A 20,745-nucleotide genomic window follows, 5' to 3' on the forward strand; every position below is an offset into this window, starting at 1 on the left:
TTTAACTTTCTCACCCTCCTCCCCACAGTATTTTCCTCAACAGCCATGTCTGGGAGGTAGCCGTGTTCTTGCTTTTTATTGAAAAGAGTTTTCAGAATTTTGTTCTGAATGTTTAACAGAAATCAGTGCCCTTATCTTAATTGAATTAGATTAGGAAAATAACCTGGTGTGTTTATCAAGAGATAAGAGGCCGATGGCTTCATGGATTTGAATACATGCTCCACCCAAGACATTCTGGTGAGATGGAATTGTGATGTGGCTGGAGATGGGTTTAGTGATAGGAGGTGCTTGATTGGATTTTCTGCTTGACAGTGCTGATGGAAGAGGCAGAGGAATGTAATCCGTTACCTCGCATGGCCTTTCTCAGTGCTGTGAAGATTGTGGTGCTGTCATTTTTAAATTAAAGCAATCCTGGTTAATATGAGATTCTCCAACCTGCTTACTTGGCTGGCCTCCATTTCCTCTCCATAAGCACTAGCGCATGGAATGGGCAGTGGATTTGTAGTCCGTATGGAATTGGAAGAAAGGGCTCAGTGGAGATAGATATTCTCTCTGGTTTGACATGTGAGAGAGCTCTTTTTAGCATAAAGCCTGGGAAGATGGTCCTGAAGACGTATAAGGGTTTCGGTGGGGTTAACCTGAAAATTGAAATGTGCAATCTGGGAACAGAATGCAACGTCCTTATTTGGGAGAGTGACCCAGGTTTAGAACAGTAACTCTGTGTATGCTCCTCAGAGGTTGTGCATTCAATGTCTGGGGATGTAAGGCTCTCACTTTGCTCTGTAGTGACTGCTTAGGCTGTCTTGGGAGCAACACTGTATCTGGAAGAGACTATCAGCTCCTATGTACCTTCTCGAAGGGAGCTTGGGGAGGTTTCTGAGAGCGATGTCTTGATTAGACTGTAGACTCTCTTTTGAAGCAGGGATCACATCCTCCCACGTGCATGGGCAGCACGTAGCACAGTGAGACCCTCATCCTGATTGGGGGCCTTTGGATGTTACCACAGTACAAACAGATACCAGCACAGGGCAATAGGAGAGGAGAACTTATTCTGTCGGTAGTTGGCAGTCAGTCATAGATGAAATCATGTATAAAGGTCATGGATAAGCGTTCTTTCCAGTGAGTGTCCTGTCTGGGTATGTACGCTAAGCTACTGGAAGCCCTTGTCTTCCTTAGAATGCACTTTTTAAAAAGAATTGTGAGTATTTGTGGTACTGAACTCAATATTGGTCTGAAAAAATAGATGACTCTAGTACCGTGGTTCTCAACCCACAGCCTACGGGCTGCTTGTGGCCCAATCAGGACACAGCTGCAGCCCATGTGACATCCTCAGGGCCATATAGGTAGTATATGTATTGTGTGGATGCGCCCAACGTAACACAGCGAGAGCTGCAGATACAGCCCACAATGGTAAATAGGTTGAAAACAACTGCTTTAGTAAGAAGAACAGGAGTACTTGTGGCACCTTAGAGACTAACAAATTTATTTGAGCATAAGCTTTCGTGGGCTACAGCCCACTTCTTCGGATGCATAGAATGGAACATATATATATATATATATATATATATATATATATATATATATATATATATATATATATATATATATATATATATATATACACACACCTACAGAGAGCATGAAAAGGTGGGAGTTGTCTTACCAACTGTAGCTTGTTTTCTACAGATTAATGTAAAGAAGAGCACAAGCAGTTCATTAAAAAAGCCCCAGGATAAAAGCATCAAAGCAGGGTCTGTGAAGAAGGAGAAAGTGGTGAAGAAGGAGGAAGGTAACTGTGGAATCAAATTTCTGACTTTAATCATGGCATACGTTGATGACCCTGAAATGTTCACTTTCTGAAGCTCAAAAGTTCTGAAAGTTGCCCTGCATCTTGGCCACTCGGCTTGCTGCTAGCACGTAGTACAAGTGCATTGGGCGAACAGTGACCATCCATTAGAAATACCAGATGGTCTCTTCAGCACTATTCCAGTTGAAATAAGTTGGCCCAGTAAGATGTAATCAGCACGTGACATGTTGCTGGCTTCAGCTATCAGCATCCCTAGCTCCAACACTTCTCTTCCCTGCTATTGCAAGAGGGGCATTTGTATTTACCTAATGGCATGCTGAATTCTGGGGAGGAAGCAGCATCTGTGTATAAAGAATGGAAAGGTCTGATCTTCCTCATCAGCGTCTTTTTTTTGTTAACAATAAACTAGTGGGGATCAAAAGATGCTGATTTTGGCACCAGTCTCGTGTTGTTTGAGCCCTCGCATACTTTCCAGGCTGTTCATGACTCTGCCATTGAAATGTCTTCTGTGGCTTTCTTTTGTTGCTTGAATCTTTGAGTTCTGTGTGCAAAGTAACAACTGGGCTCTTGGAACTACTCTGTACAGCAGTGGTCCCCAAACTTTTTCTGTTGTGCCCCCCTTACCCGTAATGGAATCTGTCCGCACCCCTCCAGAAGCTGGGGCCGGGAGCAGCAGCCAGGGCTGGGAGCTGAGGCTGAGTCCGTTGCCAGGAGCGGAGCTGTGGCTGGGAGGCAGGGCTGGAGCGGAGCCACAGCTGGGGGCTGGGGTGGAGCTGGGGGCAGAGCAGGACTGGGTGGTGCTTCCTCCCTGCCCCGCATGGGACTGGCCCAGGCCCCGCTGTACCTCCCCCCAAACGTTCCTCTGCACCCCTCTAGGAGGGTACGCACCATAATTTGGGGACCACTGCGGTACAGTGAGTGTTCCTCCTATGGGGCTATGGTGATACTAGCCCCTTGTATGTTAAGTAAACAACTTTTTAAAGTTTTATGAAGCAACTCTTCTCCCCTCACCCTTTTTCCACCCCATTGTATTTCCTAGGCCAGCTGATGCAGCTGGAAGAGAAGGGCAAAGGCTCTGTCCCCTGGTCTGTTTATGGCACCTATATCCAGGCAGCTGGAGGCCCCTTTGCATTCCTGATCATCATGGCACTCTTTGTGCTGAATGTGGGCAGCATGGCATTCAGCAACTGGTGGCTGAGTTACTGGATCAAGCAAGGCAGCGGGGTAAGAGGAATTGGAACTTCTAACTTTCTATTAGGTGGGGGAGGGGAGGGAGGGATTGCCTTCCCTTCATAGGATTGCTTGGGGTAGTCTAGGACAAACCTAACTGTACTTCATAAAGGAAGATAGTTAGGAGGGCTCTCCAGGAGATGATCTCATCTGAAAGAAGCTAGTCCCCAAGCCTGACAGAATTCTACAGGGGGAAAAAAAGAGGCAACAGCTCCATGCAGTCTGATGTTGGCCTCTTCTTCCTTGGGTCTGTCAGTGTAAGAAAAGGAAGCAAAGCAGTGCAGCGGGGGCTACTTTAGAGTATTCAAGCAACAAGTGCAATAGCTAATTTTGTAGATCACTTTGCTGTCACTGTGACTTGGACATCTAGGGGTGGCTGAGGCAAATTTTGGGGTGTCTATGGCCCCCACAAGCACCCCCGCAGCACTGCCCCTTATAGAGTGACAGGAATACTTTGCTACTGAGGGACAATAACTTTGTATTTGAGGAGAGTATTAACAGCCCACTCCTGATGCATGTTCCTGTGTAGTAATGACTAAAAATAGGAGCCTGAAATTATTGAGCAAGTATCTGGCAAAGATGAAGGTCAGTAAAGCATCAAGTACCATATGTGAACGAGATGAGATTAGGGCTCATATAATCAAACCATTGACAATTATTTTTAGGGAGTCTGATACTACAGAAGTACCCGGGAGCTGGAAAACAGCAACTGTTGTCCCAATTTGATTAGTTTGCTAAATGAAATGTGGATCTAAAGTAAAATTCAGAGTGGTTGGGGGTTTATATGTGTAACGAGTATTCAGCATTATAACAGTTAATACAAACAAGGAGTTTTGGAAGGACTAAAATCCTCATGCTTCAGGGTTTAAGACAGTCTCTTAACTACTAGGGATTAGGGTCAGACCTTCAAGGGGTGGGTGTGGGGCATAGATTATTCCACATTTCCCTACTGTAGGGTTCTTGCTCCTTTTTTGGAATAATCTGTTTGCTGTTCAATGTTGAAGACGGGATACTGGACTATATGAACTAAGTATCTCTGGATTTTTCAGAAAGTACCTAGACAAAATTTCACATGAAACCTTAAAATACCCCAAATACAGCTAGAGAGATTTAATTCAAGAGACTAAAGAAATAATGCAGAAGAGGGTTGGAATTAGTGTGTGTATTTCATGGAAGTTTGAAGAGTGGTCTTTATTTTAATCAGTAGGCTCTAGTATTGTATTAATGACTGAGATAAGGCTATAACATGTCAAGTTGCTTCATTTACTGAAGATAATAAAATGGGGGGATGGAGCTACAAATTGAAATGCCATGTGCCTAAACATACACTGGTGCACTTGGGTAGAAATAACTCCCAAGAAACCTATAGTTAAGTGCCACTGAATTAGTTAAGAGTAGAGAGAAAGATCTGGGTGTATTGATAGACCCAATTTGTAGATTAAATACTCAGTCCAGAGTGCAGCTGCAGTAATCATTAAAGGGACATTGGCTTAAATCAAGAGGGGTGGATCATCTTGTGTTCATAGAGTGCCTTGCATAATGGAGCACTGATCCTGACTGGTGCTCGGCTGGAATGGGTTTGTAGCTGAGGTGGGTACATAGGCAGACGGTGGCTATGTAACTGAGTCAGTTAAAAGGATCTTGGCTTTCTACTTGAGCTTCCCTTTTGGGGTGGGTGTGAGAGGATTTGGATTTCTCTGCCACTCCAGATTGGCCAGGGTTTTTTCCATGCAAATTTAAAAAAAAAAAAAAAAAAAAAAAAAAAAAAAGCTTTTAAAATACCTACTCAAGAGATAGGAGATGCTCACTGTGCCTGGGGCAATTTGATGACTCTCTGGCTTGTTCTTGTCTTATACAACCATGTAACTGGGATCTTGGCTTTCACACAGAACACCACCGTGATGTTGGGAAATGAAACTGTTGTGAGCATCAGTATGAAAGATAACCCTCACATGCGCTACTATGCCGGCATCTATGCGCTCTCTATGGGAGTCATGTTGATTCTGAAAGCTGTTCGTGGGGTTGTCTTTGTCAAGGTACGCACCAAGGCCAATTGTGTTGTTCCCCCCCCCCCCCCCCTCTCTGCATGGCTGGGGCCTCTGGCATTCTGATTCTCTCCTCTTGGTATTCTTGTGAGGAGGCTGTCTTCAGCTCCCAAGAAAGACTTCCTGAATTTGGGCCAGCCCAAGCACAAGTTGGGTTGACTGCAACCTTCCATCACCTTCTTCACTGTTAAAACCTCTTTTGGCTCATTATCTTCCTTCCACCGCATAGCAGCACAGACTCTGTAGCTGCCTTCAAGACTGCAAGAGCAGAGATTTGCTTTTGGGTCGTGACTGATGCGAGGTTCGGCCCCTTGGTCACAGTAAGCCAGTTCAGTTGTTTGGCGGTGGGCGTGATGTGAATGACAGCATAGCCAGACATCCCTACACAACCCCAGTAACCTTTGCTGTGTTACCAGGGGACACTTAGAGCCTCCTCCAGGCTCCATGATGAGCTCTTCCGACGGATTCTTCGCAGCCCCATGAAGTTCTTTGACACTACACCCACTGGGCGGATTCTCAACAGGTTCTCCAAAGATATGGATGAAGGTATGTCCCTCTCTGTCTGCCGTAACACAGCACCGTCTGCATTCAGACCTTCCAGTTAACTCACCTGTGCATGCCAATTGCTGGATGCAGAGATGAAGATAACCTGAAAGTGTGTCTGTAGACATTACAAGCCTTTGGTGCACATATTTGAAATAGACAAATCAGTAATTGGGCCATGCCAGGGTTAGGCTATAGGCTGTCTCCTATGAATGGAAAGCCCCAAATCAGACCAGTTCAAAAAGAAATAGAGCAAACCAATTTCTTACCTAAATCTGATGCATATGGGCTCCCACCAGTCAGTGCTGGGGTACTGCTGGTAACTAGCTCACAGGATTATTAGGATGAGATTGATTTTATTGCATGGTTTTCTGGGTATGTGTTCATCCCCAAAATAAAACTAATATTCACTTCTCTGTGCACTAAAGCTCTTAAATTGTTTTGGAAGGAAGGAGGCTGGCAGGATTTGAAGGCTCAGCCATGCCTTATGCAGTAAGGTTGGTCCTGGGGACTCCAGTCCAGTCCTGATGCTTGTGGTTGCTACCAGACCTGCCACCTTATTGTTCCCATCCAAACCTTCTTGATGCCTTTTTTTATGGCAAGTTAAGAGGAAAGAGCTTAATGGCCAGTGCTGCAGCAGTGACCTTACTGGTGGGGTGGGAGAGGGAGGCGCAATCACAAACATTGTAGAAGACAAAAACACTCATTAAAGAGCAACGCTTTATACCTAAATAAGTTGTGGAAACCAGTATCCCTGGAACTGGTGTGACGTTGTAGAAGCTGGACTAAATTGCTTTATTTAGGTTATTTGGCTCCCTGTTCCCAAGACCTCCCTCTTTCTCTCTCCATCTTTTCCAGTTGATGTCCGTTTGCCATTTCAAGCTGAAATGTTCATTCAGAATGTCATCCTGGTGTTCTTCTGTGCCGGGGTGATCGCTGGGGTCTTCCCATGGTTTCTGGTGGCAGTGGGGCCCCTCACCGTCCTCTTCACAATCCTACATATTGTGTCTAGGTAAGCTCACCAGTCGCTTTAATGGATCAGAGCCTCTCTCTCTTAAATTAATTGGGCAATGTGTTCTTCAGGCTGGTGTAGTGCAGTATGGATGGTTATGTGCATCCCTCAAAGCTTCTCCTTCCTCTCTTCCAGAGTCTTTATTCGTGAGCTGAAGCGCCAGGACAACATCACGCAGTCTCCGTTTCTGTCTCATATTACGTCAAGTATACAGGGTCTCTCCACAATCCATGCCTACAACAAAAGGCAGGAATTCCTGCACAGGTCAGTACAGCACTCAGCCTGGAGTTCGTTAACATGGGATAGAACTGGCACGAACCAGTGTTTCAGGATCTGAAAAACGGGCAGCTGATCTTGTGAGCCTTTCAAAACCATCTTCTGTTAATTGTATGTCCTTGGCTACACAGAGCTGGAACTACAAATCAGATGCTAATATCTGTTTTAATCAACTAGTCTTATTAAATCCTATCAACGTGCTGTAATAGCTCTTGAAATAATACTTATACGCTCAGTGTTCTGTGGCACTGTAGGTTTTATGGGGTTAGTAGCTTGTAGCTATTGGGTTTCTCCTGGAAGATGCTGCTCAGTTTATGTGGGGAAAGGAGTTGCTATAATGTTAGTGGATGCAGAGGCATCCCTTGTGGTTTGTTGTTGTTCATGTTAGCTTGTTCTTGGCTTGAGAACCACAAAGATGAGCAGATCTCCCATGTGATTTAGGGGCCAGAGGATAAAAGGTGTGTATTTGCGAATCCTCTACCCCCAGGCCTGGTTTGGAGAGAGTTCTGCATGAGAGGCAAGAACCAGGATTAGTCCATCCAGATGAGTTCTGATATTAGTCTCGTGCAGCAGTATTAGAAGTGTCGTCATTAAATACAAAGCTTCAAAGAGGTGCAACTGCCCCTCTCCAAATCTCTCCCTTACCTGCTTCCAGGTACCAAGAGCTGCTGGATGACAATCAAGCACCATTTTACTTGTTCAGCTGTGCAATGCGCTGGCTGGCCATACGACTAGATGTTATCAGCATCGCCCTCATCACAACCACCGGCCTGATGATTGTCTTAATGCATGGCCAGATTGCTCCTGCATATGCTGGGCTCGCCATCTCTTATGCTGTGCAGGTGAGGTGCTGTCCACTTCTGTACTCTAGAATCTGTCTGAATCTCTAACCATGGTGCATCTTGGTTTAGGTAACGATAATGTCTTACTGAAAAGTTTTTGCTTAATGCAGTGTTGTGGAGAGGGCAGAGAGACTGATGCTTCTGTTGATAATGGAGCAATAGTAATCAAGGATTAGGGCCTTTCCTAGGGGTTAGGGACAGGCTGGAGGAGTCATGTTTGAGATTGTTGCTATTGGTAGCTGAATTTCTCTCTTAATGTTCGAGTGGAAGCTGTTTTGGGCACTCAATAGAATATTGCACATTTTTCTTTCCTGGATATTTCTAAAGAATTTAACATGCACGTTAGCCAATCTGATGGCTTGATGAGGTGTGTTACTGTGATCTTTAGTTTATACTAGTAGTGCTTAGAATACATACAGGTTAGTTCCATTGTTGGGCTTTTTATGCCCCCTTCTTGTAATAAGGTGAAACTACAAAATGAAGAGCTTAATAGTATGCAATGTTGTAGCCATGTTAGTGCCAGGATATTAGAGAGACAAGGTAGGTGAGGTAATATCTTTTGCTAGACCAACTTCTGTCTGTGTGAGACACAAGCTTTTGAGCTTACAGAGCTCTGTGTAAGCTCAAAAGCTTCTCTCTCTCACTGATAGAAGTTGGTCCGATAAGAGAATAGTATTAATATTTTAAGTGCCTTGCCATCAGAAACTTACTCAGTCACCTTGCTGACTTTTCAGGTGATCCACAGACAATAAAGAATTACTGATGGGAATTGTAAGCCTTCTAAAATTAACTATTAAACTACCACAAGTAAGATTATTTTGCATCAAGGCATCCAAGTTCCATAGGGTATTGATTATGAAAAGCTCTTAGCTATGTTAAGAATAAACAAATCCAGTAGAATTCTGTGAAATGAATGGTTCAATTATTGTCTCTTCCCCCTCCCAGTTAACAGGGTTATTCCAGTTTACAGTCAGACTGGCCTCAGAAACAGAGGCTCGCTTCACCTCAGTGGAGAGGATTGATCACTACATCAAGGTAAGGCATCAGTTCACCTTCTCACTCCTTCTTGTGCAATTCTTTGTTGCTGTTCGTGCTCTTGACGTGAGAGGAAGGAGAGCTGGCCTGTATCTGCATTGGAACCTGCTTTAGAATAGGAAATAAGGCCCTGCTCCTGCAAACATGCATGTGTTTAAAATTGACTTCACTAGGGCTAGTGGTGCGCTTAGTGTTTTCAGGACTGGGGCCTAAGGATTCATTAGCTTGGTACATAAACTGTCAGGGCTTCTGCCCAGTGGCAGTGAAGCCTAATACACTCTGAATGTTTGCAAGGGGTCCTGCAGCAAGAAGGAAGGAAATGGGGGGGTGAGAAGGGTTCACTGTAGGAAATCCTTTCCATATTTTAGGGCAGCTGCATAATACCCACGCTCTGGCATGTTTGAGTCACTTCAGGCCTGAAAGGTTTACTTTAAGACTTGACTCTGCTTGCTCAGCGTTTAAAGTCACTGTGTCCCCATTGAGTCACTCTTGTTTTCCACACAGCTGTCTGCTGTAAAATATATTTTTAAAGTTATGGAATCCTTTCCAGAATTGAAGTTGGCAGCTGAGAACCTTAAGACAGCTAAGAGGGGGAGGTGGACCGGGACGAGTCAGGACAGCCACTAATCAACTTGCTGTCCTTGTACAGATGTGCAACTTGCCATGCTATATGTATAACAAGTTACTGTTGCTCAAGGTAGCAGCAAATCCTGCGCCACACCTTTTTCTACACTACAGTGGGCTCTGTGTATTGATACTGTGGGAAGAGAGGGGGCCCGGAGAAGCTTGTACAGTGGGTCTGATATGTGGGTTTGCAGACTAGCCTCTTTTCCAGGTCAACAGACACAGGAGTCGCAGAGCGCGGTTCTCCTTGTGCCGTTTGAGGAGTTGACCCTGAGTGAGTAGGTCAGCAATCTCAGACGATCACCATAGAGGCGCATCTCTCTGGAAACTCCAGGCCTTTAAGCAGCTCATATATGGGATAGTTTATCCCATTCTACTCTAGAGACTGCATGTACAGGGGAAAGAAACATTAGTTTAATTTTGTAGCTACACGAAGAAACAAAAGGAAACTAGCAATCTTGTGCAGCCTTCTGAGGTGAAGTTTTCTAACTGCGGAAGCTGAGGTAACCATCCCAGGAATTCCTGCACCTTCCCACCCTGTGAAAGGCCCAGTCTAGCTCTCACTGAGCAGTGCAGTGTTTGTCATGGCCATGTCTTCAGGGACAAAACCCAGGCCTTTCATAGGGTTTTGTAAAGTCACTGACTGTGTCACCCTGGACGGCTTGCTATTGAACAAGACGACTCCATGATTTCCTACCCTGTTGGCCGTCTAAATGGTCATTGTATCATGAACTTGTTTAAAACTGTTTTGATTGTAATATAAAGCACATTTGACTTTTGTCATCCTTTCCCATCACAGTTTTTGCTGTGTGCCAGCCATGGCATTCTGTATCTTTGGCCATAGCAAACAGAGTCTCGGTTCTCCGTCTTGGGGATGGCATGAGTGTCTGTGTGCTAGAAAATAAGCTGCCAGCAGTTTCTGTGCCCCATGAAGCCCTGGGTTTGGCATCTTTTCAGTGTGGCTGTTCAGATTTCTTTTCCTAGCACCTAGTTCAAGGAAATACAGTACTACGATCATTGAGCAGCATCCCTTTTGAACATCAGTAGATCTACTGTGTCCACTAGCCAAATCTCTGCTTTCTAGCAAGAAGCTGATCTTGGCAGAAATTGAGGAAAGTGGCAATTACTCACGTTCTGAAACGTACCAAAGAGAAATGTGCGATCACCTGGATTGCATCTGAGTCTCAATTTTTGTTTTCTACGGAATGTGATGTTTATAACCACTTAGCAAGGGCTCTGATGGGTGCCAAGTGTAGCAACAAAAGCAAAGGGCAAGGAGCCAACCTGGCCGGGTTGGTAGATGAAGTTTGGGGGGCACCACTCATTGAATTTCACGTTTTATCCACTTTATAAATGCAGATCACACTTGATCCATGAGCAGAACTAATACGTGACCCTCGCACAGCAAATGTGGGTGAATCAGCATTTCTATGGCACTGTGTAGCATTGCAGTCAAATTGTGATTTGAAGATAGTTGCTGTGTCCCACAGCCATAAAATCTCTCTGCAGGCTCCCAAGAACTTAGGATATTTCCATTAATTTATTATTTATTATCTCCTAGAACTGGAAGGGACCTTGAAAGGTCATTGAGTCCAGCCCCCTGCCTTCAGTAGCAGGACCAAGTACTGATTTTGCCCCAGATCCCTAAGTGGATCCCTCACCTGATGATTACCTGTTCTGTTCGTTCCCTCTGAAGCACCTGGCACCCGGAAGACAGGATACTGGGCTAGACGGATCTTTGGTCTGACCCAGTATGACCGTTCTTGTGTTCTAACCAGGAACTGAACTCGGGTCTCCTGACTCCGAATCTGGTGCCTTTGCCACTAGGCAACATTGCCTTCCTTAAATGCTCATTAAGGTGGCATTTAAAGCAGCATGTGGGGCTGACCCTGTAGTGGGGAAATGCAGAGCACCATTCAAGGGATCTGGGATCAATTTTGGGGGCACAGCTTCCCTCCTCAGCTTAGCAGTGAGAAAAGAAAGGGGAAAATCTATCATCCAAAGAAACCAACTCCTGTTCAGAACTGCAGTAAACAATTTGGTATGTTGATGCTTTTTGCTGACTGGAAACTAGACTTTTCGGTCTTGTTTTTGTTTTTAAAGACCCTTTCTCTGGAGGCTCCAGCTCGAATTAAGAATAAAGCTCCCCCTCTGGACTGGCCCCATGAAGGCGAAGTTGTCTTTGAAAATGCAGAGATGCGGTACCGAGAGAACCTCCCGCTGGTGCTTAAGAAAGTGTCTTTTACCATCAAACCCAAGGAAAAGATTGGCATCGTGGGGCGGACGGGGTCAGGTGAGGAGGAGCTTTGGGTGGAGTTAAATAACTTTGCTGGCAGAGTTGAGGCTATAACTGGTTAGCTCTGATTAACGTGAAAGCCTCTGCACCACTGTGAAGATGCTTCCTTCAGGATCTGAACTGAAGGCATTTGAATGGGAGCTGGACAAGAACGATTTACTTACCTTATGTAACTGGTTCTTCAGAATTGTTTGTGCAGATCCCACTCAAGGTGTGCCATGAGCCTTGTGTGTGTGAACATGCTCATAAAGCACTTGCACGCCTTGAGTGGGATCCACACAGATGAAGACTCTAACAAAAAAATAATCCCTCTTGAAGAGGGAAAGCCCAGCTATACTCCAGACAACACAGTACTAAGTAACACCTCTTCTGTCATCTACGGCTGTTGCCCAGTATCAAGTAGCTACTTTGTTTGTCTACTCAGCCAATGTATGGCTATCCAACTCTTTCTTTTAATGGCCAAATTCTTCCCCAAAAATATGCTTGTTGCGGTTTTGCTGGGAGTTGTTTGCATGGATGTGGCAGCCAAATTTGGCCCTAAATCATCTTAAGAGGCCTGTAATGTGAAAGATGCTGTTCGTTTAAAACCACAGTTGAGTAGGATGATATCAGGTGAATAGCTAAGTTTCAGTATTCTTGTTTCTAAATGGGAATCGGTGTTGCTTAGGATTTTAAAGATGATGAAGCCCAGCCTAGATTAGACCCACCCAGAACTGTTTGGAGGCCCCTTTGTATCAATATTTTGAAACACTTCTATTCTTTTAAACTGTCTCTGTGTCTCTACAATACCAGCTATACTGAGTTGCTGCTCCCAAAAACCACTGGCTGACTTACTTTTTTCCTGTCCATCCATGCAGGGAAGTCCTCACTTGGAATGGCACTCTTTCGTCTCGTTGAATTGTCTGGAGGCTGCATTAAAATCGATGGAGTGAAAATCAATGACATTGGTTTAGCAGATCTCCGCAGCAAACTCTCAATAATCCCTCAGGAGCCTGTGTTATTCAGTGGAACTGTGAGGTTAGTAAGACCATAGACAATGGAGATAGAAAAGGGCCATTAGATTGACATGAACCTTGAAAGATTATTTCTGTGGTGTATTGTTCAGTCTAATTTTAAATGTCCCAAGCAGTGGGTTTCTCCCCAGGGCATTAACTAGAGTGACTCAATAGTGTAGCATTCAGCAGTTCATCTTGACTGATTCTTCTGTGGCATATACATCCCTCCTCCTGTGTTCATTTTCTCATTACATTTTGCACCATGTGTGGATAGCAGCAAAGGGAAACTGACTAGAATCCTGATCCTAGGAAACAACAGCAGCAGCTTCAGAAATCTGGGTGCCACGGAATTGCCATTTGCTGTTGTGTGTGATACCTGGTGCGATATGGTGGTTTGGGAGCAGAAGCTGGGCCTTCTGGCACTGGCCTGCTCCTGCCTTTGGAGTTTGTAGTGCAAGAGCCTGGGAGCGGTGGTCTAGTTAGAACGCTTCTAACCTTTCATTTTAGCATAACCGTTCTAACAGGCTTTTAAAACTATAACAAGCTTGTGACACACAAGCAAGTGAAATCTGAGGTCAGGCTGGGTATTGGTAGAGAATCTGAGTTGGGCATGATCATTGCTTTGTGTCGTCTTACATGTAGCCTCCCACTTTAAATCTCCATTAGATTCTTGCTTCTTTGTGGGTTTTTTTCCACCTTTTTGTTTTTTTGGCCATTTTAACCCTTGTGTGCCAGGAGTGTCTGACTTCCGTGGTGTGACTTTTGTTGCTGCATTGGGTGAATATGAGCTGTCCATGCTGGGGGGTTAGAACTCCACAGTTTTGTCATTCAGTGTTGATCTGGTGAAAGGTTTCAGAGTAGCAGCCGTGTTAGTCTGTATCCGCAAAAAGAACAGGAGTACTTGTGGCACCTTAGAGACTAACAACTTTATTAGAGCATAAGCTTTCGTGGGCTACAGCCCACTTCTTCGGATGCATATAGAGTGGAACATAGATTGAGGAGATATATATATACACACATACAGAGAGCATGAACAGGTGGGAGTTGTCTTACCAACTCTGAGAGGCCAATTAAGTAAGAGAAAAAAACTTTTGAAGTGATAATCAAGATATCAAACTGTCTGTACTGAGCTAAGCAGTGTGAGAATACTTACAAGGGGAGATAGATTCAATAAGATTCCTTTTCATTTTCTCCCTCCTCCTCTAGATCAAACTTGGATCCTTTCAACCAGTACAGTGAGGAGCAAATCTGGGATGCCTTGGAAAGGACTCACATGAAGGAGTGTGTAAGTATGATGCATGGTGGGAGGGGGAGGAGAGGAGAAGGGTATGGTTATGTTAGAGAGAGAGAAAGCGACAAAGATCTTACCTGCATATCCCACTAGTAGCCACTGCTGTTTTAAAGACTTGCAGGTAAAGTTCAATCTTGCAGTCTCTTCTGCTTATGGGAAAGGCTTGTGTCACTTTTCTGGTCATGAGGTGAGGGTGTGGGTGCGTATAGTGAACATTAAAAATCGGCTTGCATGCTGTCTTTGGCACGCGTGCCATAGGTTGCCAACCCCTGCTCTAGCATGTAGGAGCTTGCACAGCACAGGGCCAGGTTCACGGTTTGCTCTTGATGGGGGAGGATGTCAGGAGACAGGGTATTCATACTGATGTGACTTCTGAATAAGCTGTAGGCTTTTATGAATGAGACTTGTTCACCTATTTTAAGCTAATGTCACTGCAAGGTTACCTCTCTTCTAGTCCAGCCCTACATGTCCAGAATTCTAGTGTAAATTCACAGTAATGTTATCAAATACATGAGGCATTTCAGCCAGACTTACTAGACGTTCAAGCTATCAGACCTGCTTAGTTTAAACGGGTTCTAGTTCTGTGTGTTCTTTAGTATGATCTATTTCTTCTGGAAGATGGAGGGGGTGAGAAGCACTTGGACAGCATGGTGAGGGGCACAGGATGGATGGAACTTTTCTTAGCCCTGTGGTGGGATTGAATTTGCAGAGAAGCAGCAGTGCCACTTGTCTTGTTCATGTGTTGGTGGTGCAACATCCCAGAACAGTGGCTTCAATCTCTCCTCTTCTTTCCTTCCAGATTGCTCAGCTGCCCATGAAACTGGAATCGGAAGTGATGGAAAATGGGGAAAACTTCTCTGTGGGGGAGAGACAGTTACTGTGCATAGCCAGAGCTTTGCTGCGTCGCTGTAAGGCGAGTGTCTGCGGGAGGGGAAAGAGCTGCAGAGGTCACAGTCACTGCAGCATGAGAAGACTGCTCTCAAGGGCCAAATTCATCCCTGTTATAATTCCATTGATGTCAAGGGAGTGACACCAACAATTAATGTGACCCACAGAGTAGGTGGGGTCAGGAGAGTGGGGACGGCATTCCTTAGGCAGATGTCAGTTCTTCAGGACTTCCTACGATCCATACGTCTCCCAAGTACTGTATCCAGAGATTTGTTACTTGTTAACAGCTAGAGTCTTAGGCTGTCCTTGTGGCTTAGCCCTGTGCATGAGAGCACTAGGTTCCGTCTCCCTCCCTTTGCTAGAGCTCGCCAAGATTGTTGCAGAGCTGATACTTTACATTGCTCTATTCATCCTGACGGTATCGAAGTCTTTTGCTTGTGGTGTAAGGATCACTTCCCCTTCCACTTAAATGTAACCCCTAGAAGTGGAACATGGGACCTGTGCTGCCAAAATTATCAAGGTTTTTGTTCCTTTAGGAGGGGAAACTGAATAATAATTTCAGTGAAGAAAGGATTTTAGGTAGCTCAGAACAGACGGACCCAAGTGGAACTTGACCAGGACTCAGGGCTAAACTGCCTTTTTCTTTTTAAAAAGTGGCTCTTGTTGAGTTTTCACATCCTCAGTTTTTATATCTCATCAAAAAATGGCACCTCCATCAGCACAGTGCTCCCCACCCCCTTCCCACCTTTATCCCACCACTCAGGCCCTCAGATTCAGTGCAAGCTTGGAAGGACCTGTGGTCTCCGCTAAGATCCCCACACCTCTCTCTGCAGTACCCTGGGTTTCTCTTGTAACACATGAAATACCAATGATGCCCACCTAGCTTAGCCAATGAGATTTGATGAGCTGTCATTCCAGTAGTGTGGTTGTCTGGATCTGAAGAGAAAGAGGATGTCCTTGTTTAACAACGATCCCCTTTAGGCTACTAAAGAGCAATATTGACTAACTCCAGATGGGAGTAGCAACATGGAACCTTGAGAGAGGGAGGTATCCTCCAAAGGGGAATAGTGTCTCTGAATTGTAGGACTGTGTATGAAAACTTCGAAGCAGAGACTAAAGGGAACAATAAATACTATGTGAGTTGCCGTGTTCGAGCTATTACCATAGATAGGTGACAATGAGGGCATGGGCTTGAGCTAAGCGAGGGCTGGATGGTGGGAAAAGGGAAGGAATCTCTTCCTTTCTCAGGCTAGCTAGTGAGAGCTGCTACAAGGTAGGCACCAGCATTAATGGCGTGAGCAGTCCCACAGCACAGTGCTTTTTAGTCCCAGACAGCTGATTGATGATGCAGACTTCCTAGCCTCCATTCATCTCGTCCTCTCTCCAAAAGCCTTCTCCTGAGAGTGCTGGAGGTGCTGGTTCCATCAGGAATAGTTCACTGGTTAAAGCTCAAATCTGAGATTCAGATGTGGAATATAAAACTGAACGAGATTGATGTCTGAGCCCTATGCCACGGCCCCTCCGGTTATAGGGCTGTGGGACAGGCGATCGTAAAATGCTCCCAGCAAACAAGGCCCAGGGAGTGATTGCGTCCAAGGCAGTTACACAAGATGCCCTTCTCAAGTGCAAGAGGCATTGTTAGGATTATCAGTCACCCTTGTTGTCATGGCAATCAGCAGGATTGTCTTTGGACCGCACTGTGTACTGGGGGGAGTGGGTTAGCTATAATGTAACACCCTGCATTATGTGCCATTTGCAGGTTTTGATACTAGATGAAGCAACAGCTGCTATGGACACAGAGACCGATGTACTGATTCAGGAGACTGTCCGGGAGGCGTTTGCAGACTGCACTATGCTAACAATTGCTCACCGCCTGCACACTGTGCTGGGCTCCGATCGGATCATGGTGCTAACACAAGGACAGGTAATTAGTCGCACTTTGCCTTTGGGGCTGGCATTGTAGATTGCTTTGGCTCTAGGTATAGCCTGCTTGCTGGTGCTGGTTACATAGCCAGGCTGAGCTTGTCTCTCCACAGTGTGGAAAGCCATGGTACATGTGGCTGTATGTTCTTTCACCCCTTTGGCAGTAGTTCTCTGTGTTGGAATAAGGGACTGCTCCTCATGACAAGATCAAAGGGAATGAATTTTCCTTCTCCCACTTTTCCTCAAAACACACTAAACCCATTTAGAAGCAGGTATGTAGGAGCAATCTCATCACTTGGAAACTCCACAGGCAGATTAATTCCAGCAGGTATAAGAGCTGCCTGCATCTCCGTAGGGTTCAGTGCCATTTGCCCTAGCGCTGTCGTGCAGCCCTACAGTAATAACTGGCTGTGAGAGACACGCGTCAGATTTTCATATGGGGGCTCTATACAGTAAACTCCAAATGTGAAGAATATGGTGAGGTCCTAGAAGTCAGAGAAGGAAAGACCCGTTGGGTCCCACCAAGTCTGTCTGTCTGAGCCAATGCAGGGTTGCTCACTATTGTACATTCCTAGTGTTTTGTCCAGTCTCAGTTGAAATGTTCCAAGAGACAGGACATCTGCACCCCTGACCCCCAGGAGCCTAGTCCTCAGCTGGATCAGTCTCCTCTTAGGAAACTTTTTTTCCCCCTGAAGTTTAGCCTACATTTTCTTAATTTCCCCCCATTCCTCCAAGTTACACCCCTGCCTAAGTAATTCCTATCCCTGCTTGACGTTTACACCCTTCAAATATGTATAGACTGTTACCATGCCACCTATCATTGCCCTGCTGCTGGGGGTCAGAGTTTGCTCTTGCACTCTGGGCTGGTAGGGAGCTGGGAGTACTGTTTCTCATTAAAACTCTAGCTGGCACGTGGAGCAGGAGCCACGTCTAGGCTTTTAAGGCTAATTTGGTGAAGGCACCAAGAGGCATCCGTGCCCTCTGAGTAATCATGTGCTCTTATTGTTGCCTTCATCCATTGCTGAGTGCTCTTCATTCCTCCTTCTTTGTCCTGTGCCACTCATTTATGTCAGAACAATGCTCCTAGGGTAGGGACTCTTTCTTCCTGTGGGGCTGGGTGCTTGGAAAAAAATAATAATGGAAACTCTTGATGGTGGTAAGAAAATGAGAGGGAAGCTAATGGAACACAATTTAAAGTCTTAAAGCAGATGCCATTAGTAGGCTAAAGCCAGATCTGCAAAAGGAGACCTGGATAATGAACCAGGAGGCTGTCAGCTGTTGCAGTCTTTCTAGCATGTGGGCATCCATGGAATGATTTGGAAAAAAAGATGCTGAGCCAATAAGGGGTGCCCCAAACTTGGCATTATGCAGTCTGTCTGTGTGGCGTCAGGAGATGATGTGGGCAGGGAGTCAGATTGGGACCTGGAATATAGCTGCCCTGGGCACAGTCCCTTGCATTGAGTCCCCTGGTTCATCACTGTGATGTTAGCATACCCTCTGTTCTGGCAACCTGTTTTATGCTGAATTTCATTAATGAAAACTCCCCACCTTGTTTGTTTTAGGTAGTGGAATTCGACACTCCGTCTGCCCTTCTGTCCAATGAGAACTCGCGCTTCTATGCCATGTTTGCTGCTGCAGACAACAAGGTTGCTGTCAAGGGCTAAAATTCAGGATAAAGTCACTTTAATTTGGAGGGTTCCCTGCCTGTGGCAGACCAGCTCCTCCTCCTCCTCCTCATTCTCAAAGCAGATTATTGCCTTTTCATCTTTTTAATTTTTAGCACAATGTGTCAAACCTGGAGACTTTTTAAGACCCTGTAAGAATTCTTCCTGTTTTTAATGTATTTATTCCATATTCATATTACTAAATTTTTTTGTTACTAAATGCACTCTACAAATGGCTCAGGGAGCCATAGTTATAAATGTATCAGAGGCCTATAATGAAGCTTTATACATGTAGCTATATCTATACATAATTCTGTACATAGCCTATATTTACAGTGGAAATGTAAGCTGTTTATTTTATATTAAAATGAGCACTGTATTAATAACAGTGCATATTCTTTTCTATAATTTTTGTACAGTTTACGGTACTAGAGAGCTGGCTTTATCAGACTGTATCAGACACCATTTAGTCTCTTACAGCTGGTCTTTTCATAGTGCCGGATTTTCTGCGTGTCTGAATGGAAGTGAAGCTTTGCAGTAGTGTCCTTCAATGTCCCATCGTTATCGTCCTGCACAGGGGGGAAGGGCTCTGTGGTGTAACTCTATTGCATCGTAACTATTGTCAAAGCTGTTTGGAGCATCACTATTGTTCATGGTGGCAGCTGCTGCTGCTGCTTCCCATGATGCTTTCCCAGGGTAGCTTTTTTTATGATCCCCTGAGTGGTTCAGGGAGAAGACCACTTCTGGGTCACAGGAAAGTTCCACGATCACTCCGTGTCCTGGTGCAGTGATGGGAATGTAGCAGCTCTTTCTCGTGCAGTGTCCTGGGGCAATGATGGGAATGCAGCACCATTCCCTAATGTATCAATGGAGTTTGGGTTTTGTTTCTATTAAAATAATCAAACTCCTGCTTCGCTGATCTAACTCGTGACCAGAATCTAAATGTTCATAGAACAACCTGCAGTAAAACAATCGCTCTCTGAAGTTCAAATCCAAACCCTGGGTTGCTGGCAGTAAAGTCTTTTCTTTCCTGAGCTGCTCCAGCTGAATCCTTTATCTTGAGGCTGCTAATGCTCTTTACAGGTTGAGGTTGGTTCTTATTGGCATACATAACACTCACCCTTCGTGCTGTTCACTTACACTAAGCTTAAAATACATCAGCATTTCCTGTTTTGGTCTTGCTCACTTATTACCTTAACAACACCCTGAAGTCTTCTGCAGCTTTGAACAGGTTCCTGCTGATCAGGGTGTGACACTGGAAGGAAGTTATTTTCTTACTGTAAAGAGACCTACCTCAGGTTGCTGAGTCCTCTGTGGTACGTTACCATGATTACTGTACACCATCCCTGTTCTGTGGGGCCCGGGGCCCAGGTGGGCGCGGTCACTCCAGTTATAGCTGTGACTTATTGAATGGTCAGCATTGCATGTCTTTGTCAACTTGGACATTTTGTAGCCTTAGCATGTTTGCAAAATGTCTCATCGAGGCAAAAATCTGAAAAAGTGAATAAAACTATTTTGGGTTTTGTAAACTCTTGTTGCGTGAAGCTGTTTCTTTGAGGCACATAAATCGCTGCTGAGCAGCAGGCCTGTTGCGGCCGTTGGCGGAGCTCCACTGCTGAATAGTTCTCACAATCGGGGGTTTCTCTTGATGCATCAATCTGGAGCTGACTTTCCCTTTAGGGCAGATCAGTTTCTTTAAGAGTACAGTGGATTATTTCCACATTGCCCAGTACGGAGGTGCTACAAGTTTAAGTGCTGAGCTGGACAGGGAGCATAGGGGACCCCAGTCTGGCATTAATGAGATTCTGCCCTGTAGTAAGAGTGAGGCCTGAGAAGGGAGTGTAGAGCTTACTTAACCACCCTGATAGCCTAGACTGGATCCTGTTTATGCCCATGTCTCCTCAAACACCCGTTCTCTACCCACACCAACTCTTGTATTTCCGGTTGTGTCACATACAGATTTGAAGGATCTAGGCCTGAGTATAATAGCAAAGAAACGGGGGCTCACAGCTCAGCCATCACTACCACAGGGAAACCACAAAAGTAGAAAAGCTTTCTGGGTGTTGGCATGCAGATGAGCAGCACAGAAAGCATCGTTCGCTTCTAGTTGTTCGCTTCATGTTTGTTTGTATTTAATGATCTACTGAGACCACAAGTCACAGATTCGTTAATGAAGAGTGGATTGGAGCCTTTCACCCAAATCCGTAGTTTGGACAGTTCTTGAAAAATCTGCTGTTTTGTCCCACCCTCAGCCTCAATGCAATTGCCAAGTTC

The 20,745-nt window shown here is 45.1% G+C and overlaps 1 protein-coding gene across 1 annotated transcript in view; it reads left to right on the forward strand.

The window, feature by feature from the left end:
- The window catches only part of ABCC5 (ATP binding cassette subfamily C member 5), a 69,569-nt gene extending 49,586 nt beyond the window's left edge, over positions 1-19,983 (forward strand). The window contains exons 17-30 of the mRNA XM_065411200.1: positions 1,687-1,789; positions 2,847-3,031; positions 4,927-5,073; positions 5,499-5,628; positions 6,484-6,637; positions 6,773-6,901; positions 7,569-7,755; positions 8,701-8,790; positions 11,518-11,707; positions 12,568-12,727; positions 13,912-13,990; positions 14,796-14,909; positions 16,644-16,808; positions 18,370-19,983. Of these exons, the coding sequence (XP_065267272.1) occupies positions 1,687-1,789; positions 2,847-3,031; positions 4,927-5,073; positions 5,499-5,628; positions 6,484-6,637; positions 6,773-6,901; positions 7,569-7,755; positions 8,701-8,790; positions 11,518-11,707; positions 12,568-12,727; positions 13,912-13,990; positions 14,796-14,909; positions 16,644-16,808; positions 18,370-18,471 (1,935 nt within the window). The 3' untranslated portion in view covers positions 18,472-19,983. The remainder of the gene's footprint in view (positions 1-1,686; positions 1,790-2,846; positions 3,032-4,926; positions 5,074-5,498; positions 5,629-6,483; positions 6,638-6,772; positions 6,902-7,568; positions 7,756-8,700; positions 8,791-11,517; positions 11,708-12,567; positions 12,728-13,911; positions 13,991-14,795; positions 14,910-16,643; positions 16,809-18,369) is intronic.
- The last annotated feature ends 762 nt before the right edge of the window (positions 19,984-20,745 follow it).

Source organism: Emys orbicularis, chromosome 9 (genome assembly GCF_028017835.1).
Source record: "Emys orbicularis isolate rEmyOrb1 chromosome 9, rEmyOrb1.hap1, whole genome shotgun sequence".
NCBI lineage: Eukaryota > Metazoa > Chordata > Testudines > Emydidae > Emys > Emys orbicularis.